The sequence below is a fragment of the Gopherus flavomarginatus genome, chromosome 3 (genome assembly GCF_025201925.1).
Source record: "Gopherus flavomarginatus isolate rGopFla2 chromosome 3, rGopFla2.mat.asm, whole genome shotgun sequence".
NCBI lineage: Eukaryota > Metazoa > Chordata > Testudines > Testudinidae > Gopherus > Gopherus flavomarginatus.
In genome coordinates this window covers 66,186,455-66,211,287 of record NC_066619.1, presented here as the reverse complement: position 1 = coordinate 66,211,287, position 24,833 = coordinate 66,186,455, and the positions used below count along the sequence as shown (strand labels likewise).

The 24,833-nt window shown below is 39.5% G+C and overlaps 1 protein-coding gene across 15 annotated transcripts in view; it reads right to left on the bottom strand.

Annotated features, from left to right (window-relative positions):
* Positions 1 to 24,818, bottom strand: part of PPIP5K2 (diphosphoinositol pentakisphosphate kinase 2) — a 75,013-nt gene extending 50,195 nt beyond the window's left edge. For 11 of the 15 annotated variants that reach the window (XR_007773387.1, XM_050945590.1, XM_050945595.1 and 8 more), the window contains exons 1-6: positions 24,734 to 24,802; positions 12,204 to 12,427; positions 11,594 to 11,986; positions 8,176 to 8,371; positions 7,328 to 7,418; positions 4,867 to 4,952 (exon numbers count right to left, since the gene is read on the bottom strand). Coding sequence is in view for 14 of the 15 variants with exons in the window: in XM_050945590.1 (XP_050801547.1) it covers positions 4,867 to 4,952; positions 7,328 to 7,418; positions 8,176 to 8,371; positions 11,594 to 11,737 (517 nt within the window). In the remaining variant the exon portion in view is untranslated. The other 4 variants (XM_050945592.1, XM_050945591.1, XM_050945593.1 and 1 more) reach the window with 4 other exon arrangements.
* Positions 24,819 to 24,833: the final 15 nt, after the last annotated feature.

Genomic DNA, 24,833 nt, shown 5'->3' with positions numbered 1-24,833 from the left:
AAAGGTGATTTACAAGCATCATCTAGGCACACAGAAAGAACACACCAGCAACTCTACCACCCTTGCTTCCTGGGTGGATTGATTTAAATCAAAGCAATTTAATTATGAGTTAAATGAGCATACATGAAATTGATTTAAGTCACTAATTTTAATCACATTTTGCCTCTGTACTTTATTTTCCTAAAGAAAAGCAGATTTTCAATGGTTGGTATAATTTGGCACTTCTTTTTGCTACCCAGGAGGATACACTTTATCTATACACATTTATTTAAGCAATTATATAATTTAACATATATTTATTCAGGTGATTAATTGATCCATTTATTATGGCAGAAAATGGTGAGTGATACATTTCTTATGTACTAGATTGATTTTCTATTCATGGTTTTGTCATTTGTGGACGGAAACTTGAATTCAATTAAAAATGTATAAAACTAGCATTTTAAAATTGTTTATTTGTTAAATAAAAGTACCTTAAATGGGCATGATACCTAAGAAGAATGAGTTTTTCAAAACATGTTTTACATTTAAAATTGACTGATCTGATTAAAAAAAAAGGATGCATTACCAATAGTTAGTGAACTGAGCTGACTGTTTCTGGTCACCATGCCCTTCAAGATTTTAGAACTAATAGATCTCATCCTCTAAACCTCATTTATATTCATACAGTGGAAGAGAAAAATAAACTTTCCTACTTTTTTAGCTCCAAATTGGTTTCTCAACTTTTGATTAACTAGTCGCTGAACTCATCTAACTGAATAAACTGAACAAAGAAAATATTCTCTGCACCTGCAGAAAAAGCTACTGCTATCAAAGACTGGTCTAGCGCATCAACAAACACTGGTTCCACATGCTTAGCCAGTGACTTCCATCAGTACACTGGTCTGTCTTTTAAAACTTTGGCAGCAAACATGCATTGCTTGATTTTTTTTAATTTTAATTTAAACTATTTTTGATAGATTATAGTAAGTTTAGCTTGTAATGTGAGTTATGATTTCAAATTTAATTGAAAATAGTTTTAAAAGAAAAATATAGTATTTTAATAAAAAATGCTATTAAATAAGATTTATTTTTAAATCACTGATCTTTTTTTAATCCAATCTGCTTGCCTCAGTCTCTCAATTTCAGGGAGAGAGACCGAGCCAGCATCTATGCTGCAACACCAGCTCATAACAATCTCCTTGGCATTACAGAACAGGGAAATGAACCATCATTGTCACATCCTTCCAAATTGGGCAGAGCCAGCCTTGACATATCAATGTTTTCTTCACCTTAGCATCTCTCCCCTCACCCTCTTATTTCAAGAAGATGCATATACTTGTATATAACCTCAAGAAATTACTCTGTCCCAAAGTGTCTGTTTAATCATCTCAAGCCAATCATGTTCACTGCCATATATTAGAATAGAAACCAACTCTTGGACAGAAATTCAGATTTTTGAGATAACTTATACAACATGCTACAATTCTACCATCAATGAAATTAAAAATATAAAAATCTTAAAATCTCTGAAACTAAGTATTTATTAATGGAATAAACTGTAAGACTGCATCATAATGGATACATAAACACATGGCAAAAGTTCAGTAACTTGCATTGCAATTTCCAACTGAATCGAGTTCCCTTTTTTCAAGTTGCCTATTGCACAAAGTCCAGCCAGCTACAGTATTTGCTTAAGCAGGCCGTGTGCAATTTCCTTGCTGTGGTTTATAGATTACAAAGTTTATGATACAAGAGCTAGAATCTCAAAGTGAGTGCCTTTTTCTGAGGAGGAAAAAGTTGATGAAGAAATTCTGGTCTATCCAATTGTTTAAAATGTTTAAGGAACGTTCAAAAGGAACTTTGAAACTTGATCTACCATCCAACCTTATTTCATTGCTCATATACCTGATGTTACCACTGTAGTTAAATTACTGGACTCAAATGCAATACACAAGAAAAAGTGGGAACACAAAGAGACTTCAATAGTTAAATGGATGATGTAAGTAAGTGACTTTATGAAATATTTTTGAAGTAAGATTGTTTCTTTTACGGCTATCACAGCTACACTTGCATCTTCATTCCCTCTTCTCTCCCCACTCCTCCAGCAACTTCAGGTGTGAGAGAGTATTTGTCCATGTATATTAGAAGGATACAGGTTCAATGTCTCTACTATAAATGTGATTAGGACCTAGTACGCCAGGGACACCCATTTCTCCAAAAATGGATATTTAATGGCCTTCCTGCCAATCATCTTAGTGATATCAGTCTTGATATGCCTTTAATCCACTTCAAATATCCCATTTTCTTTCAAGCTGCCCTTATATGTGGAATGCCTTTCCTGAGGCAAGATATCAGGCCACCAGTCTCTCCTCATTCAAATCCCTTTAACTTTCTATTGCAGTGACATGAAATACTGAGTCTATATACACACACAACATTAAAAAAAAGCATACTTCCCACTAGCTTTTGCCAGGTTATCTTATTGCTCTAACTCCTGTCTATCTAGCTGTGTTATATTTTGTTATACTAAGTCTGAAGTTAGTGTGTCCCATTGTATTATTTAAAAGTCTCTAATCTAGGGTACTGTGGCACTTTCTGATAGTCAGGTCTCTAACAGGAATCAAGTTAAGCTTCCAAATTTTGAGGTACCAATGGGTACAATTTTCCAAAAATGCCTCATTAACTTATGAGCCCCAGCCCTATTTTCAAAAGTGACTTATACTTCACTGGAAATCAACTGAAAGTGATTGAGGCACTTTGAATGTTTTACTCAAAAATTATCAATCATTTTGGAAAATTCTGACCTATGCTTTCTGCTTGCCTTCTAAACGTCATAGTTTTTCTAGTTTTTATGAAAGACCATTCAACCTCCCTCCAAAGAGGAAATTAGTTATATTCACAGAACACAGTTGTGGTATTTCCCTCAATCCCAATGTTCCCTAAACCCTTTTTTTCTGCATTCTTTCTCAGTTTTAGATATAGCGTCTTACAAGACTTATATAAAAACTAAAATTTGTTACATTTAAAAAAAAAAGTATTAGGGAATCATCAGTAGGCCGACATGCAGTTAAGAATGCACTGAGATTTGCACGTCTAGTGAGAAAGAAACGTCTGTTTTTTTGAAAAACAATGAATAAATCCAATTCCAAGGCAACAATCTTAAGCAGAGTGAATTTTCAGGACAGATGGATTGCCTCTCAAGGACTCAGACTTTAAGGACACAAAAGACCATCATAATCATCTAGTCTGACCTCCTGCAGACTGAAGGCATAGAACCTCATCCACCCTCTCCTGTAATAAACCCCTAACCTATAGCTGAGTTATGGAAGTCCTCAAATCATGATTTAAAAGACTTAAAGTTACAGAAAATCCATTTACTCTACTTTAAACCTGCAAGTGACCCATGCTGCAGAGGAAGGTAAAAATAAACCAAAAAAAAAACCAAAAAACCCCCACCCAAAGTCTCTGCCAATTTAACCCAGGGAGAAAATCCCCCCCCCCGACCCAAAATATGGCTATCAGTTGGACCCAGAGCATGTCGGCAAGAACCACCAGCCAGACAGTTACACTTTCTGATCTCAAAGCGGTAGCCTTTCTTGCTAATTATCCCATCTTCCATTCCTTGTAGGCTTTCTGCTTTCTCTTAATCAACTGTTTGAAATGCTTGTTTATACAGTTTGCTCTGCAACCACTTCCTATGAATTTTTTTTCCTTGCTTGGGATGCAGGCTTCCGATAGCTTCTGCAACCTTAACTTAAAGTAATTCTAAGCCTCCTCCACATTCAGATCCTTGGGTTCTCCAGTCCAGTCCACTTCCATAATTCTCTTAATTTTTATAAGTTTTCCCATTTGAAATCAAGGACCCTAGTTGCAGACCTATTGTTGTTTCTCCTTCCATTTTGTTTAAACTGATTTAGCTCATGATCCCTCGAACCAAGGTTGTCTCCAACCATCAGTTCTTCTATGAGGTCCTCAACTACCCATCAATACAAAATCTTAAATGGCATCACCTCATGTCGGTTTGGTGACTATTGGTGTAGAAATCTGTCAGCTATTACATTAAGGAAAATCTAGGCCCTATGAGTATAGCATTTGTCATCTGATCTATATCTGGAAAATTAAAGTCTCTCATAATCACACAATTCCCAGTAGTATTTATTTAATTAAATACAGTCTCTATATTTTACAGATGGGAATTGAAGTACAAATAGTAGCACTTCCTTGCCTGACAGGTATGTTGTGAGTATAAATACATTAGACTGTGAAGCATTCAGATACTTTAGAGATGAGGGTCATATAAATACCTCAGTTAGATCAACAGAAGCTTGGATAGCCTATTTTCATTATGAAGTTATTTGCATATTTGCCATAACTGTTGATGTTGACCCTTTTAGCCCAGGAATGTTGTAAGTCTGTTGAAGTGTTAATGCACTGACTGTGCAAGCTCCTTGGTACCAATTCATCCCTAGCACTCTCCAGAATGACAGCTCTCAGCCAGCTCAAAATGTTAGCTCCTCCTACTGTCTCCCAGGATCTGTGCCCTGTGTGGTCTCATTATGTTGGGCTGAGGGAGAACAGCCAGCCAGATTTGGTAAAGTTATTCAGGATGGGACTGCTTCTGAGGGACCATGGCAAGCATCTCCACAGCAGAGTTAAAAACTACATTTTGTAGGGAACTTTTGCTGTAAGCATCTGCTCCTCCCCATCTCCTTCCCCCCTGCAATGAGCAGGAAGTCATTGACTGAATTAAAGGAAAGGGGCACAGAAGTGGGTGCAGGCAAGCAGAGGGTTCAGAATGTTAAAGGTTACCATTCAAAATGTTTAACAAAATATTCCAAGTTGTAAAAATAGAACCTTAATAAGAAAGTTAGGAAAATCTGTTACCTTTGGGATTGTTTGGATCACGGTTCAGAATTGCATAACGAGGAAGTAAAATGCCTTCAGCTTTGAGGATGCTATACACTTCTCTCCTAAAAGAAGAGCACAAAGGTTATCCAACCAAAGCAATAAAGTCTGAATATTTACATTTTATAGTCCATGAAACCCAAAGCTTACTTTATATAATCATAACTATCATGGTACTTTGTTCATGTACGCAGTGTTTTAAGGGATGTCTATTTAGACAGTTGCACTTCACACCAATGTCACTGAACCAGTGTGAATTGCAATGCCAACACTTTCAATGTGTCACAAGACAGGAAGAACAGAGTATGGAGAGACTTACTCCATGCAAGGGCAATTCCAAATTTGCTGAAATGCTTGTGCACTGCTGCAACAACTGTTGGTCATTAACTGGTAGGTGTCTGAAATTGTACTTTTTTTACTGTACAAAAGGCTCCAGTGTTTCTATACTTCATTAACTAGTCATTTATTAATATTTGCTTTTCATGATGGAGAGAGAAAAGGTGAATCAGATAATATCTTTGATTGGATCAATTTCTGTTGGTGAAAGAGACAAGCTTTTGAGCTATCCAGAGTTCTTTGCCAGGTCACGATGCAGACAGAGAAGATACTTTGGATGACAATGAACTCAGAACACTAACATCTGAACAGGCTTTTTCTTTGCATAAATGTTGTGGATAAAAACGTAGCAAATAAACCACATGAACTCTACAGTCAAATAATATTGTACGTAAGTATAACAAATAGTATATGAAATGTAATATCTGACTTTTTGGGACATAACTAACTTCTCCGTGCATTTCAGTGAGACTCATCTGTTTAATACAGGGGTAGGCAAACTTTTTGGCCTGAGGGCCACAGTGAGGAATAGAAATTGTATGGTGGGCCATGAATGCTTACAAAATTAGGGTTGGGGTGCAGGAAGGAGTGTGGGCTCTGGGATGGGGCTGGGGATAAGGAGTTTGGGGTGTAGAAGGATGCTCTGGGCTGGGACCGAGGGGTTCGGAGGGTGGGAGATCAGGGCTGGGGCAGAGGTGTGGGAAGGGGTGCAGGTTCTGGCTTGGGGTGCAAGCTCTGGGGTGGAGGTGGAGATGAGAGGTTTGTGTTGCAGGAGGGTGCTACAGGCTGGGATGGAGGGGTTAGGAGAGCAAGAGGGGGATCAGGGCTGGGGCAGGGGGTTGGGGCATGTGGAGAGGATCAGGGCTGAGGCAGGCTTCGAACGGTGCCTACCTTGAGTGGCTCCCAGAAGCAGTGGCATGTCTCTTCTCTGGCTCCTATGTGCAGCCAGGCAGCTGTGCATGCTGCCCCATCCACAGGCACCGCCCCTGCAGCTCCCACTGGAGCGCATAGGAGCCAGAGCGGGGCCATGCTGCAGCTTCCAAGAGCTGCGTGGTGCGGAACCCAACCCAGCGCCCAGGCCAGAGCGCTGGAGCGGGGGCCAACCTGCATCATGCAGCCCCGACTCTGTGCCCCTGCCAGAGTGGGGCTGAGCCACATGGTGTGGCCACCAACCCAGTGCCCCGGCCAGCGCAAGGCCGAGCTGCATGGTGCAGCTCGCCGCAGTTTGCCCACCCCTGATTTAATATAATTTCAGCTAAACCTCTCTTTGTTTCACAATCACTGTTTCACAGTTACTATCTTGGCCTTTATCATTGCCAATATCTTTCAATGTTTGTCACTAAACATCTCGTGCAATGACAAAGTGAAATGCTCATGAAATAATACTTTGAGACTGACAGTAATTACAAATGTCTCCACAGAACAAAGTTGAAAGTAAAAAAAGTTAAAGTTTTAATTACTTTTAAAAACTCAGCATCAGGATCTCACTGCTTGAGCTTCACAGACTCAACTAGTGGGGGTAACGGAAGGACATTAGGGACATACCTAAGCGAGATAACTTGTGATTACTATTTCGACTGCAGTAGTACCCACTATATGCTAAATCTTACCAAACTGAGAAAGGCACTGCCCTTTCTCCATTCTAGATTTACTTTCAGACTGTAAACAATTTGAGGCAAAAATTGTCATTTACTATATGTTTGTACAGAACCTAGCACTATGAGGTCCTGACTTAGACCAGACCTCCAAGAGACACCACAACATAAAGCAATAAATAATTCTAAAGGACTGATCAAAGGCAGTACAGTCCAATTCCAGATTAAGGTCAACAAGATACAGCTATCTATTATTTACTAGTCATTTGTTTTGTAATTTACTGTCTTCTACATGTATGTAAGAACATAAGAACACACAATATTTTTGAGATAGTGTCAGCCAGTATATTTACTGGACTACTGTAGAATAATGCATATTGGTGTTGCCACTGTGATGACAATCCCAAGATATTACCAGTATTTCACAGTCTTAAATAGTTATTTTATCTGTTGATTTTCAGTAAAACAGAGTTGAAGTGGTTTATATCTGATTTGCGGTTATTACTTACCTGTCTTGTATGTGATACTGCATATTCAAGTCATTGATTACAAATGGATTCCTGAGTTTTGCATAGGCAACTGCTTTGTCCAGTGGAAATCCTAAACAAGGTTTATTAAGGAATATATATTAACTTACTAGTGTCATGTTTTAAGTATTTGGGTAAAAAAACCCTTCAATTTCAATATTATACATATGACCTGAATGAGTAGAGGGGTTTTTTTATGTTTTAATCAGTGTGATCTATAGCTGAATTGAGCTATGCACAAAAGTCAGAGTAGCCTAGTAACCCAGTAAATCAAGTTAGACTATTAGAAAACACTTTTCATTTGGCTCCTTGCCCTTTCGTTCCAACCATTAGAAAACTGTGTTCTACATCCCTAGTCACTGAATACTTTAGTATTTTGCCAGTGTACAGAGGAGAGAGGTAGAGGGATGTGACTATCCAGAATGAATGTTGTTTCTTATAGAGCAAGATTCCTCAATAGATGTACAAAAGTATTTCTTTAAGTGAGAATGGTCCTGTGCTTACTGGGGTGAGGTGAACAAGTACATCTGATAGCTTCATAAGTAAATGTTATTTGTCTGGTCAGCAATTAGATTTCAAATACCACAGCAGACTAGATGATCCCAAACATTTAATACAATAATATTTTAATGCTGTAATAGCTGAAATACTAAAAGCTGGGTTTAAAATATTATAATTGTGATGTTATTTTTTTTCAAATACCCAAAACAAAAAGTCCCTAGAGACTGCTAACTTGTAATTTGGCTAAATATTCAATTAAAAGAATTTAAAAAGAGGCTAAAATGAAGTTTAAAAGTGAGAGATTCATGCTACTACTTGGAAAGCTTTACCTTTAGAATGAAAAGAAATGAGACAGTCACATAAAGGCCAGTTTTCTACAGGTTCATTCAAAATGACATCCTCTTCAAATATTACCACTGTGATGTACTTAAACATGGAGAGGCGTTCCAGAATTTCGTTCATTGGTTTAGACTTGGATTTCTTTGCCATGGAACATATCCCAACCACAATCAGCCTTTCTGGTGGCTAACACAAAAAATAAAGTTAATAAGAGTTAGTGGTGTTGGGTTTTTTTGTTTGTGGTGGTAAGGAGAGTGATTAAGTATTCCCAGGGTATAATAAATGCTTAACTAGCCAATGAACAGGAACATTATATTCCAATCCAACATTTGTAGGTATTACTTTTAAATTATCATCTAGCAATTTGCAATATTAGATGTTCACAAAAAACAGTGTTTGACAATTTGCCTTACTATTGCCACATGAAGAATGACTTCACAAATTGTCAGCAGCACTAGCGTTGCAATAAGTTCTGATGCACTACTGCACACTTATGAATATTGTTATGGGTGCTTTTCTCAGGCACAAATTTGAGAGAATCAAAAACTGAGCTGTGAATGTCAAAACCAAATGAGATCATGCAGAAGAGTCCCCTGGAAATTAATGTAAATAATTTAGACATACCTAGAAGCCCCAAACCTCCTTTTATTTTATTACACACTATTGTTACAAATAAAGTAGGATTATTGTAACAGATTAGAAAAAAATCTTTCTAGTTTTTCTGTTTACTTTGTGCATTTCAAAACACCTCCTGTATAGCCGCTTTCACAGTCTCTCTTTATATTGGTTTCTCCTTTAAGTGGATCTTTCAAACAGCAAAGGAGGAAAGCAAATTTTTTAGAGATAAGAAAATGTGACGATTTTAAGTGGATTTATTTAAATGTGTAGTGTACAACTTTTTCTTAATATATACCACAAATATATCAAAAGCCAATATGGTCCAAGTTATCAAATCCTATTGGATGCTTAGTTTGCCTTTCTAAATTGATTTTAACTGTGCAGTCTTATGATGCATTAACAGTGTATTGCACTTAGCTTATAAGCAGACATGCTCACAATCAATGAAAATGTAGTCTAGTGACCACTTTCTGGAAAAGTCAAGTTATGCATCTTCTAGCATTATTTTGAAGCAAAGGCTGAGCTGAGAACTGTAGTTTTCAAAAGAGTTATAGCATAATGATTTAGATAGACTGAAAAGCAAGAGCTACTATATCAGTCAAGCTAAGACGTTAGCAAATACACCAACTGTAACTCCAAGCTCAGAACCTCCTGAAAGACCATCTATGGCAGGGGTCGGTAACCTTTCAGAAGTGGTGTGCCGAGTCTTCATTTATTCACTCTAATTTAAGGTTTCGTGTGCCAGTAATACATTTTAACATTTTTAGATGGTCTCTCTCTATAAGTCTATAAATATAACTAAACTATTGTTGTATGTAAAGTAAATAAGGTTTTTAAAAAGTTTAAGAAGCCTCATTTAAAATTAAATTAAAATGCAGAGCCCCCCAGACTGGTGGCCAGGACCCGGGCAATGTGAGTGCCACTGAAAATCAGTTTGCGTACCGCCTTCGGCACCCGTGCCATAGGTTGCCTACCCCTGATCTATGGTAAACTTTAAATAAATAAATAAATAAATAAACTTTAAAAAAACAAACAAACCCTACTTTCTTGTGTATTTCTAGAGACCAGTGTAAGGAACAACAGGATAGTGGAAAGGTGGCAGTCAATTACTGGAAAATGAGGAGTAATTGAGGGAATGAAAAAAATCTTGTTTTTCATTCACTACCCTACCATGATAAAGAGTGACCATGCGATCACCCAAATATCAATTTTAGATCACTGCTTCAGAAGTTAAGTACAGTACAACGTAAATTAAATTGCAAGATTGCAGAGGCTAAGTACTTGCTTACTGACTGAAACTTGTAGCACCAGAAAATTGCATATATGTGAACTCTGAAGCAACACACAACAAAAAAAAAAAGTTCAGAATTTTTTTTAGAAGTTGCTAGCATGTGACTTTCTTCACATAACATGATTTCATATTAAAGCTGAAACAAGGACCTTAATCAGTGATTTTCTAAATTGAAGAATTTTTATAAGTATATATTTTCCTCTGGGTTAGTATCTTGACTCACCAATAACAGTCATAAGACCTGATCTTTTTAAAGTAATCTGCGTAGTTATGTGTATACTACACTGATGAAGGCCAAAGAAGAGTCCTGTAGCAGCAAGAGAAAGTAGCTACAAATATGCTAGTAGATATACTTATTCTAAGACCATAAAGCTACGGTCTGCAGGCTGGATCTGACCCCTCAGGGCTTTGGAATTGCCCCCTATGGTGCCGTGGGCCCTGCGCCGCTCTCAGAAACAGCCGGCACCACGTCCCTCCGGCCCCCGGGCAGGGGGGCAGAGGGCTCCGTGCATCACCCTTGCCTCCAGGCACTGCCCACCACAGCTCCCATTGCCCAAGAATGGGGAACCGCGATCAATGGGAGCTTCGGGGGAGGTACCTGGAGGCACGGCAAGGGCAGCACACGTGGAGTCCTCCGACCCTCCCTCCCCCAGGGGCCACAGCGCTTCCTGGAGCGGCACGGGGCTGGGGACAGGGCAGGTATGCAGGGAGCCTGCCCTGGCCCCGGTGTGCACCGCTGCCATCCCAGAGCCACTTTAGGTAAGCGATGCCGGGTTGGAGCCTGAACCCCTCCTGCTTCCCACCTCCCAGGTCTAAGCCCCCTGCCTGCACCTTGCACCACTCCTGCACCCCAACTCCCTGCTCTGAGCCCCCTTGTACACCCTGCATGCCTCCTGCACCCCAACCCGTCATGTGCCCCCTCCGCAGTCTGCACCCCTGCCCTGAGCCCACTCCTGCACTCCCCTTCCCTGAGCCCCCTCATATACCCCACACCCCTCCTCTTCCCCAATCCCTTGTCCTGAGCCCCTTCCTGCACACTGCACTCCCTCCCACACCCTGCACTCTCTCCTGCACCCCAACGCCCTGCCCCAGCCCTGCATACAATTTCCCCACCCAGATGTGGCCCTCGGCCCAAAAAGCGTTCCCACCCCCCCATAAAGTCATGTTATTTTTATTGATGCCTTTATTTCTACATGTTGCACAAAGGACTCAGTCCTGCAAGATTCTGAGTTGCCTGGCTCCAATCAACCAAAGCACTAAAGCATATGCTTAACTCTGAATTTAGTAGACTACTCATGATTTAAGTTAAGCGTGTACTCAAAATATTTTGCTGGGGTGAGTCTAATGTGCTCAGAAACTAACAGAATTAAACTCCTAATGCATATTATGATCACAGTACCCGTAAATTCTGAGAATAATATTTCTCAGCCTTTAGTATTTTAAAATAAGTTATGCCATTAACTATACCTTTAAAAAAGATACTTTCCTACAGTACTTACAGAATCATACTCTTCATCCTCCTCTTCTGCATGGTCATAGAAATGATCAAAGTCAGCAGATCTGGATGAATCCAATAATTCATCTCCATCTTCACCACCAACAAAGAATCTAGGAGGGTCACTCTCTGTTGCGCTAACCGACATCTTTACAAGCACTAAAACTGATCTATGTTGAAACTGCAGCCACTCCAATATCTGAGATACTGTGCATATTCTCAGTAGCCAGGGAACATTCAAATCCTTTGCAGTTTGTCACTTCTTGCAGTCACTTGTTACTGTGACAAAGTCAGCTGCCAAATGAACTTTAACTGCTATCATCAGTTCATTGAGTTGTTGCTCCAAAAGAAACAAAATCCCACAGATTAATTTTCTCTGAGAGGGCAATCTTTTATCCTAAAGAAAAGAAAGAACAATTCCTGAAAAAAATTACATTTCATCGAACCATTTTTTTATATCACAATTTTCAAATTTATTACCATCTGGTACAAAAAATACATACCTGGTCAAGAAAAAGTGCCAAAATAATTAAAAATCCCAAGACAAACTAAAAGTAGCCTTAAATAAATGTGTATATTTTAAGGGGAAAAGGTTCTTTCTGAGACTGACTTACAGTTTAATCACCACTGGACATCAATCATGAAACAAACGAAATAATAGTCAAAAGCAAATTTATTTCCATCAGGAAGGGTGGTTGAAAAAGATGAAGTGCAGAAAATATTTCTTCCCTCTGCCTTTGTTAGAGAAGTGAATAAAATCCTCTTTAAAAGTTCAGAAGTTTAACTTCCATTCTTGACTTCAGCTACTTTACTACAGTCTTCTGATTACATTATGCATCTAACAAAGATAAAAAGAAAGGTGTTTGACAATAATATTAGCCAAAAATTAAAGAAGGGAATCACTATGATTAGAGATTTTAAAGCCAGTTAAGTTCTGCAAATAGACCTACCTTCAAAAAAATTCTGCAGTAGCAGAGAAACAACTATATTTCTACTTGACAGCATGATTTTTTTGCAGGCCATAAAAAAAGAAAAAGATTGCAAAATGAATGCTACTTCTACACTAAAGAGATAATACAAAGTTAAACATTTACAACAACTTTCATTTCAGTATTAAAGTGGTTTATAAATATAAAGACTCAATGATTTTATGAAGAAGGCATATGTTATGCCAATTTAAGCAGAAATCTGAAGCACAGCAAAGTAACTTGGCCAAAACAGTTGTCTATAGAACTAAAGAGCCCTGATGATCAATCCCTTGTTGTAATCTGTAGCTCTTGGGATCCACACAGACAAAACAAAGAATCACAATTATTGTAAGGTAAGCAACTGTTCTTTCTCTGAGTCTTGTGTGGATCCCTCTTATGGAGACTACCTAGCAGTTCCAAATTAATAGGAGAGTACTAGAGGATCCTAACTACAGTTAACTAAGAATCGCTCATCACCAAATCCAGGGTAAAATTTTTGATAAAGATGTGGGCTGAGTGCCAAAAGGCTGCTCTGCATATCTCAGATACACAAATATTCTAGGCATGTTAGGGGTAGTCTCAGCTGTAGTTGAATGGGCCTGAGTTCCTGATGGAAAGGCCGTATCTGCCAGTTGGTAAAAGACTGTAATGCACTGAACTGAACAATCTCTGGGATGAGTTGGCCTGATCTTGCACACCCTTCCCCAGGGCCAAAAACAGGGTGATTTCTTGAATGGCTTTCTCCTGTCTAAGTAATAAAGAAACAAACTCTGAAAACATATAAAGTACTTCCTCACAGGTTTCAGGGTGCTTTGGAGAAGAAAACAGGAGATTGATGGTTTAAATGGGGAAGGGAAAAAAAAAAACAAAAAGCAAACACCCAGACACCATCTCATCCCAGGGAATCTCACTAATACTCCTGGCTGAGGTGATGGCCACCAGGAAGACTTAAGAGTGAGATGGTGAAGAGAGCACTTGGATAAGAGTTCAGAGTAGAGGTGGCGATAGTCTATACAGCACTACTGCTGATAGGACAAAACTTCCTAAACTGTCCCTGTTATCTTAGCGGTCTTCTCCTGGGAGCAGGTGTATAGATATCCAGGGATTCCAGTGTAAGCCAAAAGCCTAATGGGAAGAAATTGTCTCAAGTAAAATTGTACTCCATTTTGATTATTTTGCCTTATACTCCATTTTGCTAGCTTTGAATTAGTAAGAAGAAATTATTCTGAGTTCATTCTTTGCTGATTGTGTTAACATTTGCTCTCAGAAGGATAGAAGTTTTATGGCTGTAACTGCCTTATTTGCTGTTGTGTGTGAGTGAAGCATGTATGGTGATTAACCGAGAAAGGATAACTGGGCCGGATGATCAAGAAGGGAGTGAAGGAGTCAAGAGGCACCAACTTTATTGTCAATCACCCGGATCATAGATTGACCACCCTAAAGCAAAGGCATACACCTCAAAGACGAGATAAGGAGTTGAGCCAAAGACACACGTAAGAAACAGCTGTGGATCTTCCCGGTAACAACTCAAAATAATGCTAAACCAGGGATCGGCAACCTTTGGCACGTGGCCACCAGGGTAAACACCCTGGTGAGCCGGGCCAGTTTAACAGTGGGGGCTGCGGGAAGCAGTGCAGGCCGAGGGATGTGCTGGCCACGTTTGACAGAGCCCAGCTCCCCCTCCCTCCTGGCCACTGGACCTAACCGAGCAACACTTAGGACTGGTAACTATAAGATCCAGCTGCAGAACCTTTTGGGGTGTGTGTGTGTAAGCATATGCTGATTTCAATGCTTAAATTGTACTCTCATAAACATGACCGACTGCCTTATCTCCTTTAAAAAGATTAAATATAAATATTTTATACATATATACACACACACACATATATATATATATATATATATATATATATATATGGAGATATACCTATCTCATAGAACTGGAAGGGACCCTGAAAGGTCATTGACTCCAGCCCCTTACCTTCACTAGCAGGACCAAGTACTGATTTTTGCCCCAGATCCCTAAGTAGCCCCCACCAGGATTGAACTCACAACCCTGGGTTTAGCAGGCCAATGCTCAAAACACTGAGCTATCCCTCCCCGTTCCGTGTGCTTCTTATAAGCGTAACATCAGAGCAGCTCTAAAGTCATTTACAATATGCAAGAACTCATCCATGCAGGAGCTCAACAGATCTGAACTTTCTAACTGGAGATCATCTTTAGTCATTTGGACTCCTGAGAATCCTTGAGTGTAATAAGGATGCCCTTCTCATAGCGATAGCTATGGCCAAGTGCTGGCTACTAATCGTTCCTCTTAAACAATGGCTATGAGGTCAGCCCTAGCTTCCTAGGGGGAGCTCAATGAACAGTGATAATCTGTCCCATGCTAAATAGTCATATTTAGCAAATAGGGTTTGACAGTTGGCTGTCTGTAGTTGAAGGGATGCCTGAGTGTAGGTCCTTCTACCTAAGAGGTCTCTAGGGAGCTTTGTCCTCAGAAGTGTGGTTTAGGTGGTCCTGTCCGCTTGGATTTCTCCTGTGCTGCAGATACCAGTAGGGAACTAGGAGTCGGATGCAAGTAGAACTACTCAAATATCTTTTGCATGACTTGAAATCTTTTCTTCTGCTCATTTCACTCTGGAAGTAGAGAGGCTGAAGCCTGCCATAGGTCTTTTGCAGGCTTCTATTACTCCATTTATTTGCATTGCCAATCTGTCTGGCAGACTGGAATGGAGAATGTCAATTTACTTTCCCTATCCTTCCCAGTAACTCCTGAAAGAACTCGACATCATCAGGAGGTGATACTGGAGCAGCTGTCACCTCCTCATCCAGAGAGGAACAAGATATATCTTTAGAGTAAGAGGTATCTCCTGTGGATCTTCAAGAATCTTCAACTCCTCCCTTCTGTTCCTCAATACAGTATGCTTTCAAGGTGCACCAAGTTAGACTGTATGTACCCCTTATACCTTGACTGACAAATAGGCATTCTGTTTTACAGTTTAATCTGTAAATAGCTATATTCGTGAAAAATTGTGGTTTTTCAGAAGATACCCAGCAATGGTAAAATTCCTTTAAAAGGAATGTCAACAGAATGCACATCATGTTCATACTTTCTGCTTTTAGTTACAAGCCCTAGCACTTCCTGTTTATGCTCTCCATAGTCATTTCTTGACCATGCACAGCAGTAGCATACCAAACTATTTAACTTTTTTGCACCTAAACACGTACCAGAAATAACACAGCAAACTAATAAATCAAAAACAGGTATAAAATACATATATGTAAACTTAATCCTACCCAAACGAAGGATGTGTGTTCCAATGATATTGGACCTTCAAATATTCAGCAATAAAACAGCCAAATCAGACATCTGTGAGGTTACTTCAGTGACACGTCATAGGAGTTTTGGAATACAATGCCACTTCCCTCTTCTCCAAATGTACTCTAAAATAGGAATTATAATCCAAAGAGCATTCTTTGCCAATGTAAAACCTAATCTTCCCTGATTCAAACCTACTTCCCTTTAGCAGTTTTCCCTGTTCCCAGAAACCTCCACAGGAATTCAACTTGGGATTTACCATACTCATCTACATAAAACTTGGTATTTCAGCAACTGCCAGTAACAAAGCAACTGCACTAATAGTAGCAAAAGTGCATGTGCTAGTGTGGAAAGGGTTCTGGGTTTTACTGCTTTTATGAAATCCTGATTAAACCTAACACATAAGGTCCTACATGAAAAGATAAGTACGACTGCATCCGTGCCATTACTGTTGGCTGCTGAAATAGGGGTACCAATTTTCCTAGGGTGGACACACAGGAAAGTAACATAACATTACCTCTACTGCATTCTAGGGGGTTTTAACCATCACTTTTTAAAAAAATTAAAATTACAGTATATATGTCCTTTTGTTCTGTCTCATGGAGGGCTGTATCATATTCCTAGTAACTACCAACAATGCTTAGCCAAGTATGTTATCTACATAAATGCTTCCTAAATAAAAAATTATACCATTATTGTCAGAATTGGAATTAAAACTTCTGACTTTTACAAAACTCATATACCCTTAATAATTAGGGGAATTTTACTTAGTTCGCTTTTAAAGGTACTACCCACCATCTGGTTTCAGTTCTTATCATAAGAAAGATGGTCAGACTTCTAAGAGTTTCCTTCAGTTCTCCCCCATTCAAATTCTGTGAAAAAAAGAGACACAACTCGAGTGGTCAGGAACTAAAGCAGTGTGTGCAACTGTATGTAGCAATTAAGGGAACTAGCCAACTTCTGAAGACTGTGAAATTCATCCGTTGCTATTTTCAGGTCATTCCAGCCTAAAATATCCATGCGCGTGAGAAAAACAACAGACTAGTATTGAAGGCAGGTATGTCATTTAGATACCCACAGTAAGTTGTCAAAAACTGCATTCAAGATGCATACTATTCACGGGGACAACTATGCCATTATCAAGAACCAAGTGTTTGAAATACTTGACACTTACTGTCAAATATGTTCTGTGGTCTAAAAAACCCAGCATCACATAAAGCACGTATACAGAGTACATCAGATTCATAATGCAGTAACTTATTGATAGCACAATTAAAACACGGATACACACTGACCAAACCCAGCAATTGCTAATTCAAGAGCCATTTGTCAGCATTTAAAGGCAGTCAGTATTATACAACTAAAAGTGTTTTACCTTTGGAACACTATTTACTTCTCTATTCAGAAAGAGACTGACAATTATTGTTTGCTTAAGCTCATTTGTTTCCAAAAGCTTCTTAAAAGCCTGAAAATAAAGTGTTTCTCCTTACCACTTCACTTTCCTTGTCTGCCACATGAAATGATTTCTTTCCCAGTGTTATGAATGAGTTATTTGACTAAAAATTCTAGTTTTGCAACATAGTTGATGATGTAACAGAAGACTAAAGATAAGGTTGTTAGGTTGCTGCTGATGTGGAGCCAAATGAGGGAGCCAAGCAGCAAAATATGTAGAGCTTGGCTAAAGTCATGACTTCATTCTCAGGAGGACTATACTCCACAGGGGAGCTTCAACTAGAACAACTCAGGATAAGGCTCTCAGGTTTAAAGGACTATTTTAAGTGCCAGAATTGTAGATGTGGAACCTCTTACTACAGGGGATCAAACCAAAGTCAGACTATAACTATGTTCAGATTGAAATGCAAGAATTACATCTTTAATAAGGCCTAACCCCAGTAAAAGCATCTTCTCAAGTCCAACACTATCCGGAAACTTTGCAAGGGGAGGAAGGAAGGCAAGCCAGATGGAAAGAGATACAAAACAGAGTGAACAAAAATGGTTATGAAAATATTACCATCCAGGGCACATTCAGTGCTTTATTTGTTGTACAGTGCCATATATCTTACATGGTAATAAGACATTAGAAACACGGAAGATGGTGTATCTTCCCCACTCGTTTACCACAATTTTAAGAATAGATCTGAGGTTTTAAGATCTCTGATCCATTTAAAGTAATTAAATACTTACTGTGCCACTTTGACATTAATCTTCCCATAACAACATTACAAAAATGTTTAACACATATCTGCCAGACATTAATTACACGGACAGGATCTTTTAAAAGAACTGAAAAATGTCTATCCTGCTATTAAACCCCGCACCCTCCACGCCATACAGACTTATTTTAGGAATTTCTGACATGCAGTTTTGATGGGGAGGAAAAGGAATTTAAAATATAGAATTAGTTAACTCAGTAAAATTTATTACAGCATACAAAGAAGAATTAAATGAGTTCAATCCAGTTGATGAGGTCCAATAGCTATTATAAAAAAGTGATAGAAAATTTACACAAAAATCTACAAATAGCCAAGAAATTATGGGTGAAGAACCACCAAATCAAGAATCTTCAACTTTCATTGGTAGATACCTACCTTTCAGAGGCAAATTACAATGTTAATTCCCATCTTCCATAGATAGTAAAGTAGCAGCTCTTTGCTTAATGCTACAGAAATAATCACAACCAATAAAACAGTGTGAGCACAACAGGTTTAAAGTTGACAAACTTCTCTAAAATGTTTCTTTTTGCATCACACACATTAGTTGAGGAATTAAATTAATATACAACTGAAGTCAACACGTTGGCTAAAAAGAGCTCGCTATCAAAAGCCTATGTGCCACAACCGAACTAACTAAATATCTAATTAAGCCTGTGCTGTTTCTTATAAACCTGATGTCAAAGATGACTTCATGTTGCATCAAACTGTGTAACAATCCACACTGAGCTGTTGATTATTTCACAACATTCACAGACATGCCATTAACAGAGGGAAACTGGATATTAGGAAAAACTCTAATCAGAAGTTAACCCTTTCATTCCCTAAAGCCATTTTTTTCCCCAGTCATTTGGAAACAAGGGTCTACACTGGACACTGATTGTGGATATCCTGATTTTTTCCAAACCCACTCTGTTCACTATTTTTTTTAAGCATCATACAAAAAGTAAGTAAAGGCTATGAAAGAGCAGGGATAGGGGGAAATCATAGACACACCATATTGAAATAGACAAGCCTTGACAGTTTAATTCTAAATTCCTGTTGGGCCCTGGGGAAATATTCTGAATAAAAAGTGAAGTCAGCTTCCCCTTCCATACTTGTATCTGACTGAAGCAGAGAGGACACAAACTGGAGAGACGAAAAGAGGGAGAATTCAAGCCAAAAAATTTTCTACAACAATTTTATAAGGAATAGGAATGTGAAAAAGCAAAATGTGGGAATTAAAATCTTTCAGCTACTAAACTAGATATATCCAACTTAAAATAAATATAAAATATGCTTGTATTAGTGCTGTATTTCACCAGCAGATTGGTGCTTGTAATGTAATCTCTCAGCTCCCTCACAATGAATGCTACATTCGAATTTCTCAGTCAGAAAGGAGAGGTACAGATTGATATTCACGACCAGCACTATAGACAGAAAAGCTACAAATGAGCAACAACTCATCTGGACAATGTATAGAATCTAAATATATTCCAGTAAAAAGGTTAAATCGAATTTTGCTGTTTAATTTACATTCCCATCTCAGGTGTTAATTTTACACAAAACCTGTAGCTCCACTTGAGTACCAGCAGGCTGTTTCTGGACTGGAGTATCATACTGCTTTCTTAAATCTTGTCAGCAAAATTGTACAAACAATTTAAACATATAATATGGCTTTCTTCTATCAAACTTCCTTGTGACAGTGCACCCCATATTCTTCACAGTGACATTATGATATAATTATGATGAATTTTATACAAGACGAGTCATGTGAAGTGTCATTGGAAAAGTTATGATTTGCTGAATATGCTTATCCTATGTGTATGTATATATCATTTTTGTATCTAAAGTTAGGAATATTGAATATGTATCTGTATTTCAATCATGCTTACTCAGGGTGACCCCCACAATTAGCCTTTCTGGTACAACAGTGAAGAAGCCAAACAGTGCTGATGGCCCATCAGCAAAGACAATGGACCATGGAAGAGCTTAACCTTCCTGTGAATGTTCTGGCCAGCTTGTAAGCAATGGCTCTTATAACACTGCAAAGGCATGTGACCAGATGACATGTCTCTGGACTCCATCTTGGGATGTCAGTATTTTTCCACAAAGCGGTCTGGGAACCAAGTTTTTTAATTAATAAACCTGTTTTTGCTTTATCTAAACCAGTGAGCTGGATTGAAGTGCATGGGGCAAAGGATGTTGCATTTCCTCTCCACATTGATGGGGAGGCGAACTGGATAATAAATTCATACTGGTTGGGGTTTGGACCAGGACAGACAGGTACCGCTCTGGGGTCCTAGGCTGGGAAGCTGGTGGTTATTTTGGCTGTAGCCTCTCTATTGCTGGTCCACATGCAGTGGCTGGTCAGAGAGCCTGCATGTAACTGCAGCTGGGTGTGTCCTTACCTATGTGTATGCTAGTGGTAGTGTAAGACCACAGGACCACGTCTGCAGCTAGACACAGCAGCACAGTGAGAGAGGAAGCCCAGGCTGGTGGGTCAGGGGGCTCAGTGGTTCTCCAGTTCCAGGTGGCACCCAGAGGGAAACCTGTCACATTCATAACACAAATATTTGTCTTTCCAGGGCGTGACAGGCATAACTGAACTGTATGGAAACAAGAGTCACCAATATACCAGATCTGCCAAGCCCTACTAGTTTGTAGAGCTGCTTTCCCTCTTTAAGTACAGTGCAATATTCATCAGATCCCCTCTTAAGATAGGAGGAAACATTAAGCCAAACAGATGTTTCTGTTATCCCACAATCTCTTTCACATATTCACTCACCCATGACACACCTTGCTGAAGTAGATTTAAGAAAAATACATATACGTTTTTAAAGCATCAAAACATTGTAAAAAGACATCCTTATATTTGAAGACAAGAGACTGTGGAAATAAATTTTACTCTCCTCTAATATTCCCATTCCCTAATTTAACACAAAGACCAGACCATTCTATGCTTCATATTTCAGCAATCATCATCAACATGGAAAAAAAATTTATATCATCCAGCTCCATCTTCCTGCTAATATATTTTAGGGCTGTCGATTAATTGCAATTAACTCATGTGATTAACTCAAAAAAATTAATCTTAATTACAGTTTTAATCACACTGTTAAACAATAAAATACCAATTGAAATTTATTAACTATTTTTGGATGTTTTTTTACATTTTCAAATATATCGATTTCAATTACAACACAGAATACAAAGTGTATAGTGCTCACTTTATTTGATTATTTTTATTACAAATATTTGCACTGTGAAAAAGATAAACAAAATAAATAGTATTTTTCAATTCACCTCTTAAAAGTACCATAATGCAAATCTCTTTATTGTAAAAGTGCAACTTACAAATGTAGATTTTTTTAACTGCACTCAAAAACAAAACAATGTAAAACTGTACAGCCTACAAGTCCACTCAGTCCTACTTCTTGTTCAGCCAACTACTAAGACAAACACATTTGTTTACATTTACGAGAAATACTGATGACTGCTTCTTATTTATAATGTCACCTGAAAGTGAGAACAGGCATTCGCATAGCACTTTGTAGTTGGCACTGCAAGGTATTTATGTGCCTGATATGCTAAACATTTGTATGCCCCTTCATTCTTTGGCTACCATCCCAGAGGACATGCTTCCATGCTGATGACACTCATTAAAAAAATTATGCGTTAATTACATTTTCACTGAACTCGAGGGAGAATAGTATGTCTCTTGCTCTGTTTTACCCGCATTCTGCCAGGTATTTCATATTATAGTAGTCTCGGGTGATGACTCAGCATATTATTCATTTTAAGAACACTTTCACTGTCAATTTGACAAAACGCAGAAAGGTACCAATGTGAGATTTCTGAAGATAGCTACATCACTCGACTGAAGGTTTAAGAATCTGAAGTGCCTTCCAAAATCTGAAAGGGATGAGGTGTGGTGCATGCTTTCAGAAGTCTTAAAAGAGCAACATTGCAAAGTGGAAACTACAGAACCTGAACCATCAAAAAAGGAAAATCAACCTTCTGCTGGTGGCATCTGACTCAGATGATGAAAGTGAACATGCGTCAGTCTGCACCGCTTTGGCTCATTATTGACCAGAACTCGTCACCAGCATGGACTCCTGTCCTCTGGAATGGTGGATGAAGATGAAGGGACATAAGAATCTTTAGTGCATCTGGCATGTAAATAACTTGCAACGCTGGCTACAACAGTGCCATGTGAATGTCTGTTCTAACTCTCACGTGACATTGTAAACAAGAAGAGGGCAGCATTATCTCATGCAAATATAAACAAACTTGTTTGTCTAAGTGACTGGCTGAACAAGAAGAAGAACTGAGTGGACTTGTAGGCTCTAAAGCTTTAGATTGTTTTGTTTTTGAATGCAGTTTTTTTTGTACACAATTCTACATTTGTAAGTTCAACTTTCATGATAAAGAGTTTGCATTATAGTACTTGTATGTGAACTGAAAAATACTATTTCTCCTGGATTCTTTTACAGTGCAAATATTTGTAATAAAAATAGTGAGCACTGTACACTTTGTATTTGTGTTTTAGCTGAAATCAATACATTTGAAAATGTAGAAAACATCCAAAAATATTTAAATAAACAGTATTCTATAATTAACAGTGTGATTAATTGTGTGATTAATTTTTTTAACCATGCAATTGAGATTTTGTTTTTAATTGCTTGACAGCTCTAATATATTTTCTATTGTTTTGTCCAGCCTAGTTTACAGGGCTTTCATTACTTCCCTTAGTGAACAATTTCACAGTTTGAGAAAGGTCAAAGTTTTTCCTAACATTTATCCTAGATTTCCCCCTAATTTTGTCCCCACACAGAAATATACCCCATCTTGTATTACTATAGTTCTTCTCCATCTTTTGTTTTTACAAAACCTTAATACTCAGTGACTCCCAAGCTATTATCCAAGTGATGCTTAGCTCATTTATTCCTTCCTCAAATCAATCTCTATAACCCCAATATCTTTAACTGATTTTTCTCTAAATCTGTTCCTCTTTGTGAGCATCTTTTGAGTAATATAGCGCCCCAAAGTCAAAGTACTAGGAAGTATGATTCCACCCAAGACTATCATTTCCTCCTTGCTCCATGTTTCTCTGTACACATCCAAAAGGTGCATTGGCCTGTTTGTTGTCATATCACATTGCAAACTGGTGTCAGTACAGCTCCATATACATTCATGTATACAATACTGTTCTGCAAGGGGTTCAGCTAGTTGTTGCAAAACCAGGACAGAGATCCTTGAGCACCTCTCCAATGCAGCAAAGATGGAAGTTCCATAGATATTTCTCTCTGAGGTCTGGTCTACACCTAAAACTTAAGTTAACCAAGCTACATCACTCAGGGCTGGGAAAACAGTCTCACAGGGCAAAAATCTAGGACAACTTAACCCTTATCAGAGAGGTGGATTATCTACATCAATGGAAAAATCCTTTCTGGCAACATAGGAGTGTCTACACTACAGTGGTACAACTGCAGTGCCAGGGCTGTGACTCTGTAGCACAGATATACCTGAAGTCAGCTGACCACAAAGCAGGTAAGAGCTGGGTATCAAACCTAACGATTATGCCCACCACGTTTAAAGGAAATAGGTTCAATTTGCTAGATGATGGACAGCATCCATGTGTTTGGGAAATGCTGAAAAGTTCTGAAAAGCAAATGGAAATCCAGTTTCTTTGAAAAAACACATTAGGATTGCATCCAACTTATCTGACTGAATAGTTGGAGAAAGTCAGCTGGTGGCCCAAGACTCTTTATTAGTCTAATTTTATTTCTTATAAGTTTAACTAAGATTTTGTAAGAACATTCATGCAGTAGCCTTTAAAGTTGTTTTTTCCTATGGAAAAAAGAGGGTTTCAGTTTGTAAATCTGCGCAGCACCCTAGTTATCATTCCACTGCCCTCAGGCTGACTCTACAATTAAGGAATAAGGAGTGTGACATTTTGTGACTGCTCATGTTTATGGAACAAAGACCAGCGTCACCCACCTCAAACACGCGGTTACAGTTCCGGAGAGTTTGGTGACAGGAAAGTTAGTTTTGTCCTCCAGAAGTAACCTCTAGCTCCCTGGTTAAGATTAGCATTTGGTCCCTAGGAAGCAGCCCTAGCACCGTTCACGCTACTCATGCGAAGGGTGGCCGCACGTGGGGAAGGAGGGCGAGCAGCCCAGTGGCTCTGGAGCCCCCTGGGCCCCCACAGCCCTCGAGAGGAAAGGCACTGCAGATACTGGGGAGGGGCCATCTAGTGCGGGGCCCCGGTCTCTGCCGCAGGCCTGCGGGGATCGCCGCCCTTGCGCTCCCCGGCTGCGCTGTAGCACCTACAAGCGGGAAGCGCGTAGGGTGGCGCGGCCACACGCGGCTGTAAACGCTTCCCGAGCCTGGGGCGGCGCCGGGACTCCACAACCCCGCCCTGAGCCCAAGGACTGACACCCCGACGCCGCGGAGATGAGCAGGGACGCGGGGATGGCCCCGCCAAGTCCTGGCGCCGGGACCGGCCCGGCCGCACAGCGTGGGGCAGCCCCTTCCCTGGCGGGCTCCAGCTCCGCGCGGCCGCGGGAGTGCGGAGCTGCAGCGACCTTCGCGCCACTGGGCTTCACCCTGCTGGAGAAAGGGGGACCCGCCCCAGTATCGCGGGACGGCCTCTCCTCACCTACCCATGCCAGCTCGGGTGCCGGGGCACCGCGCCCCCCGAGCCCATTGAGGAACGACCAGGAGCCGCCCCGCCCTCGGGCTGGCTGGGCCCGCCCCCCGCGG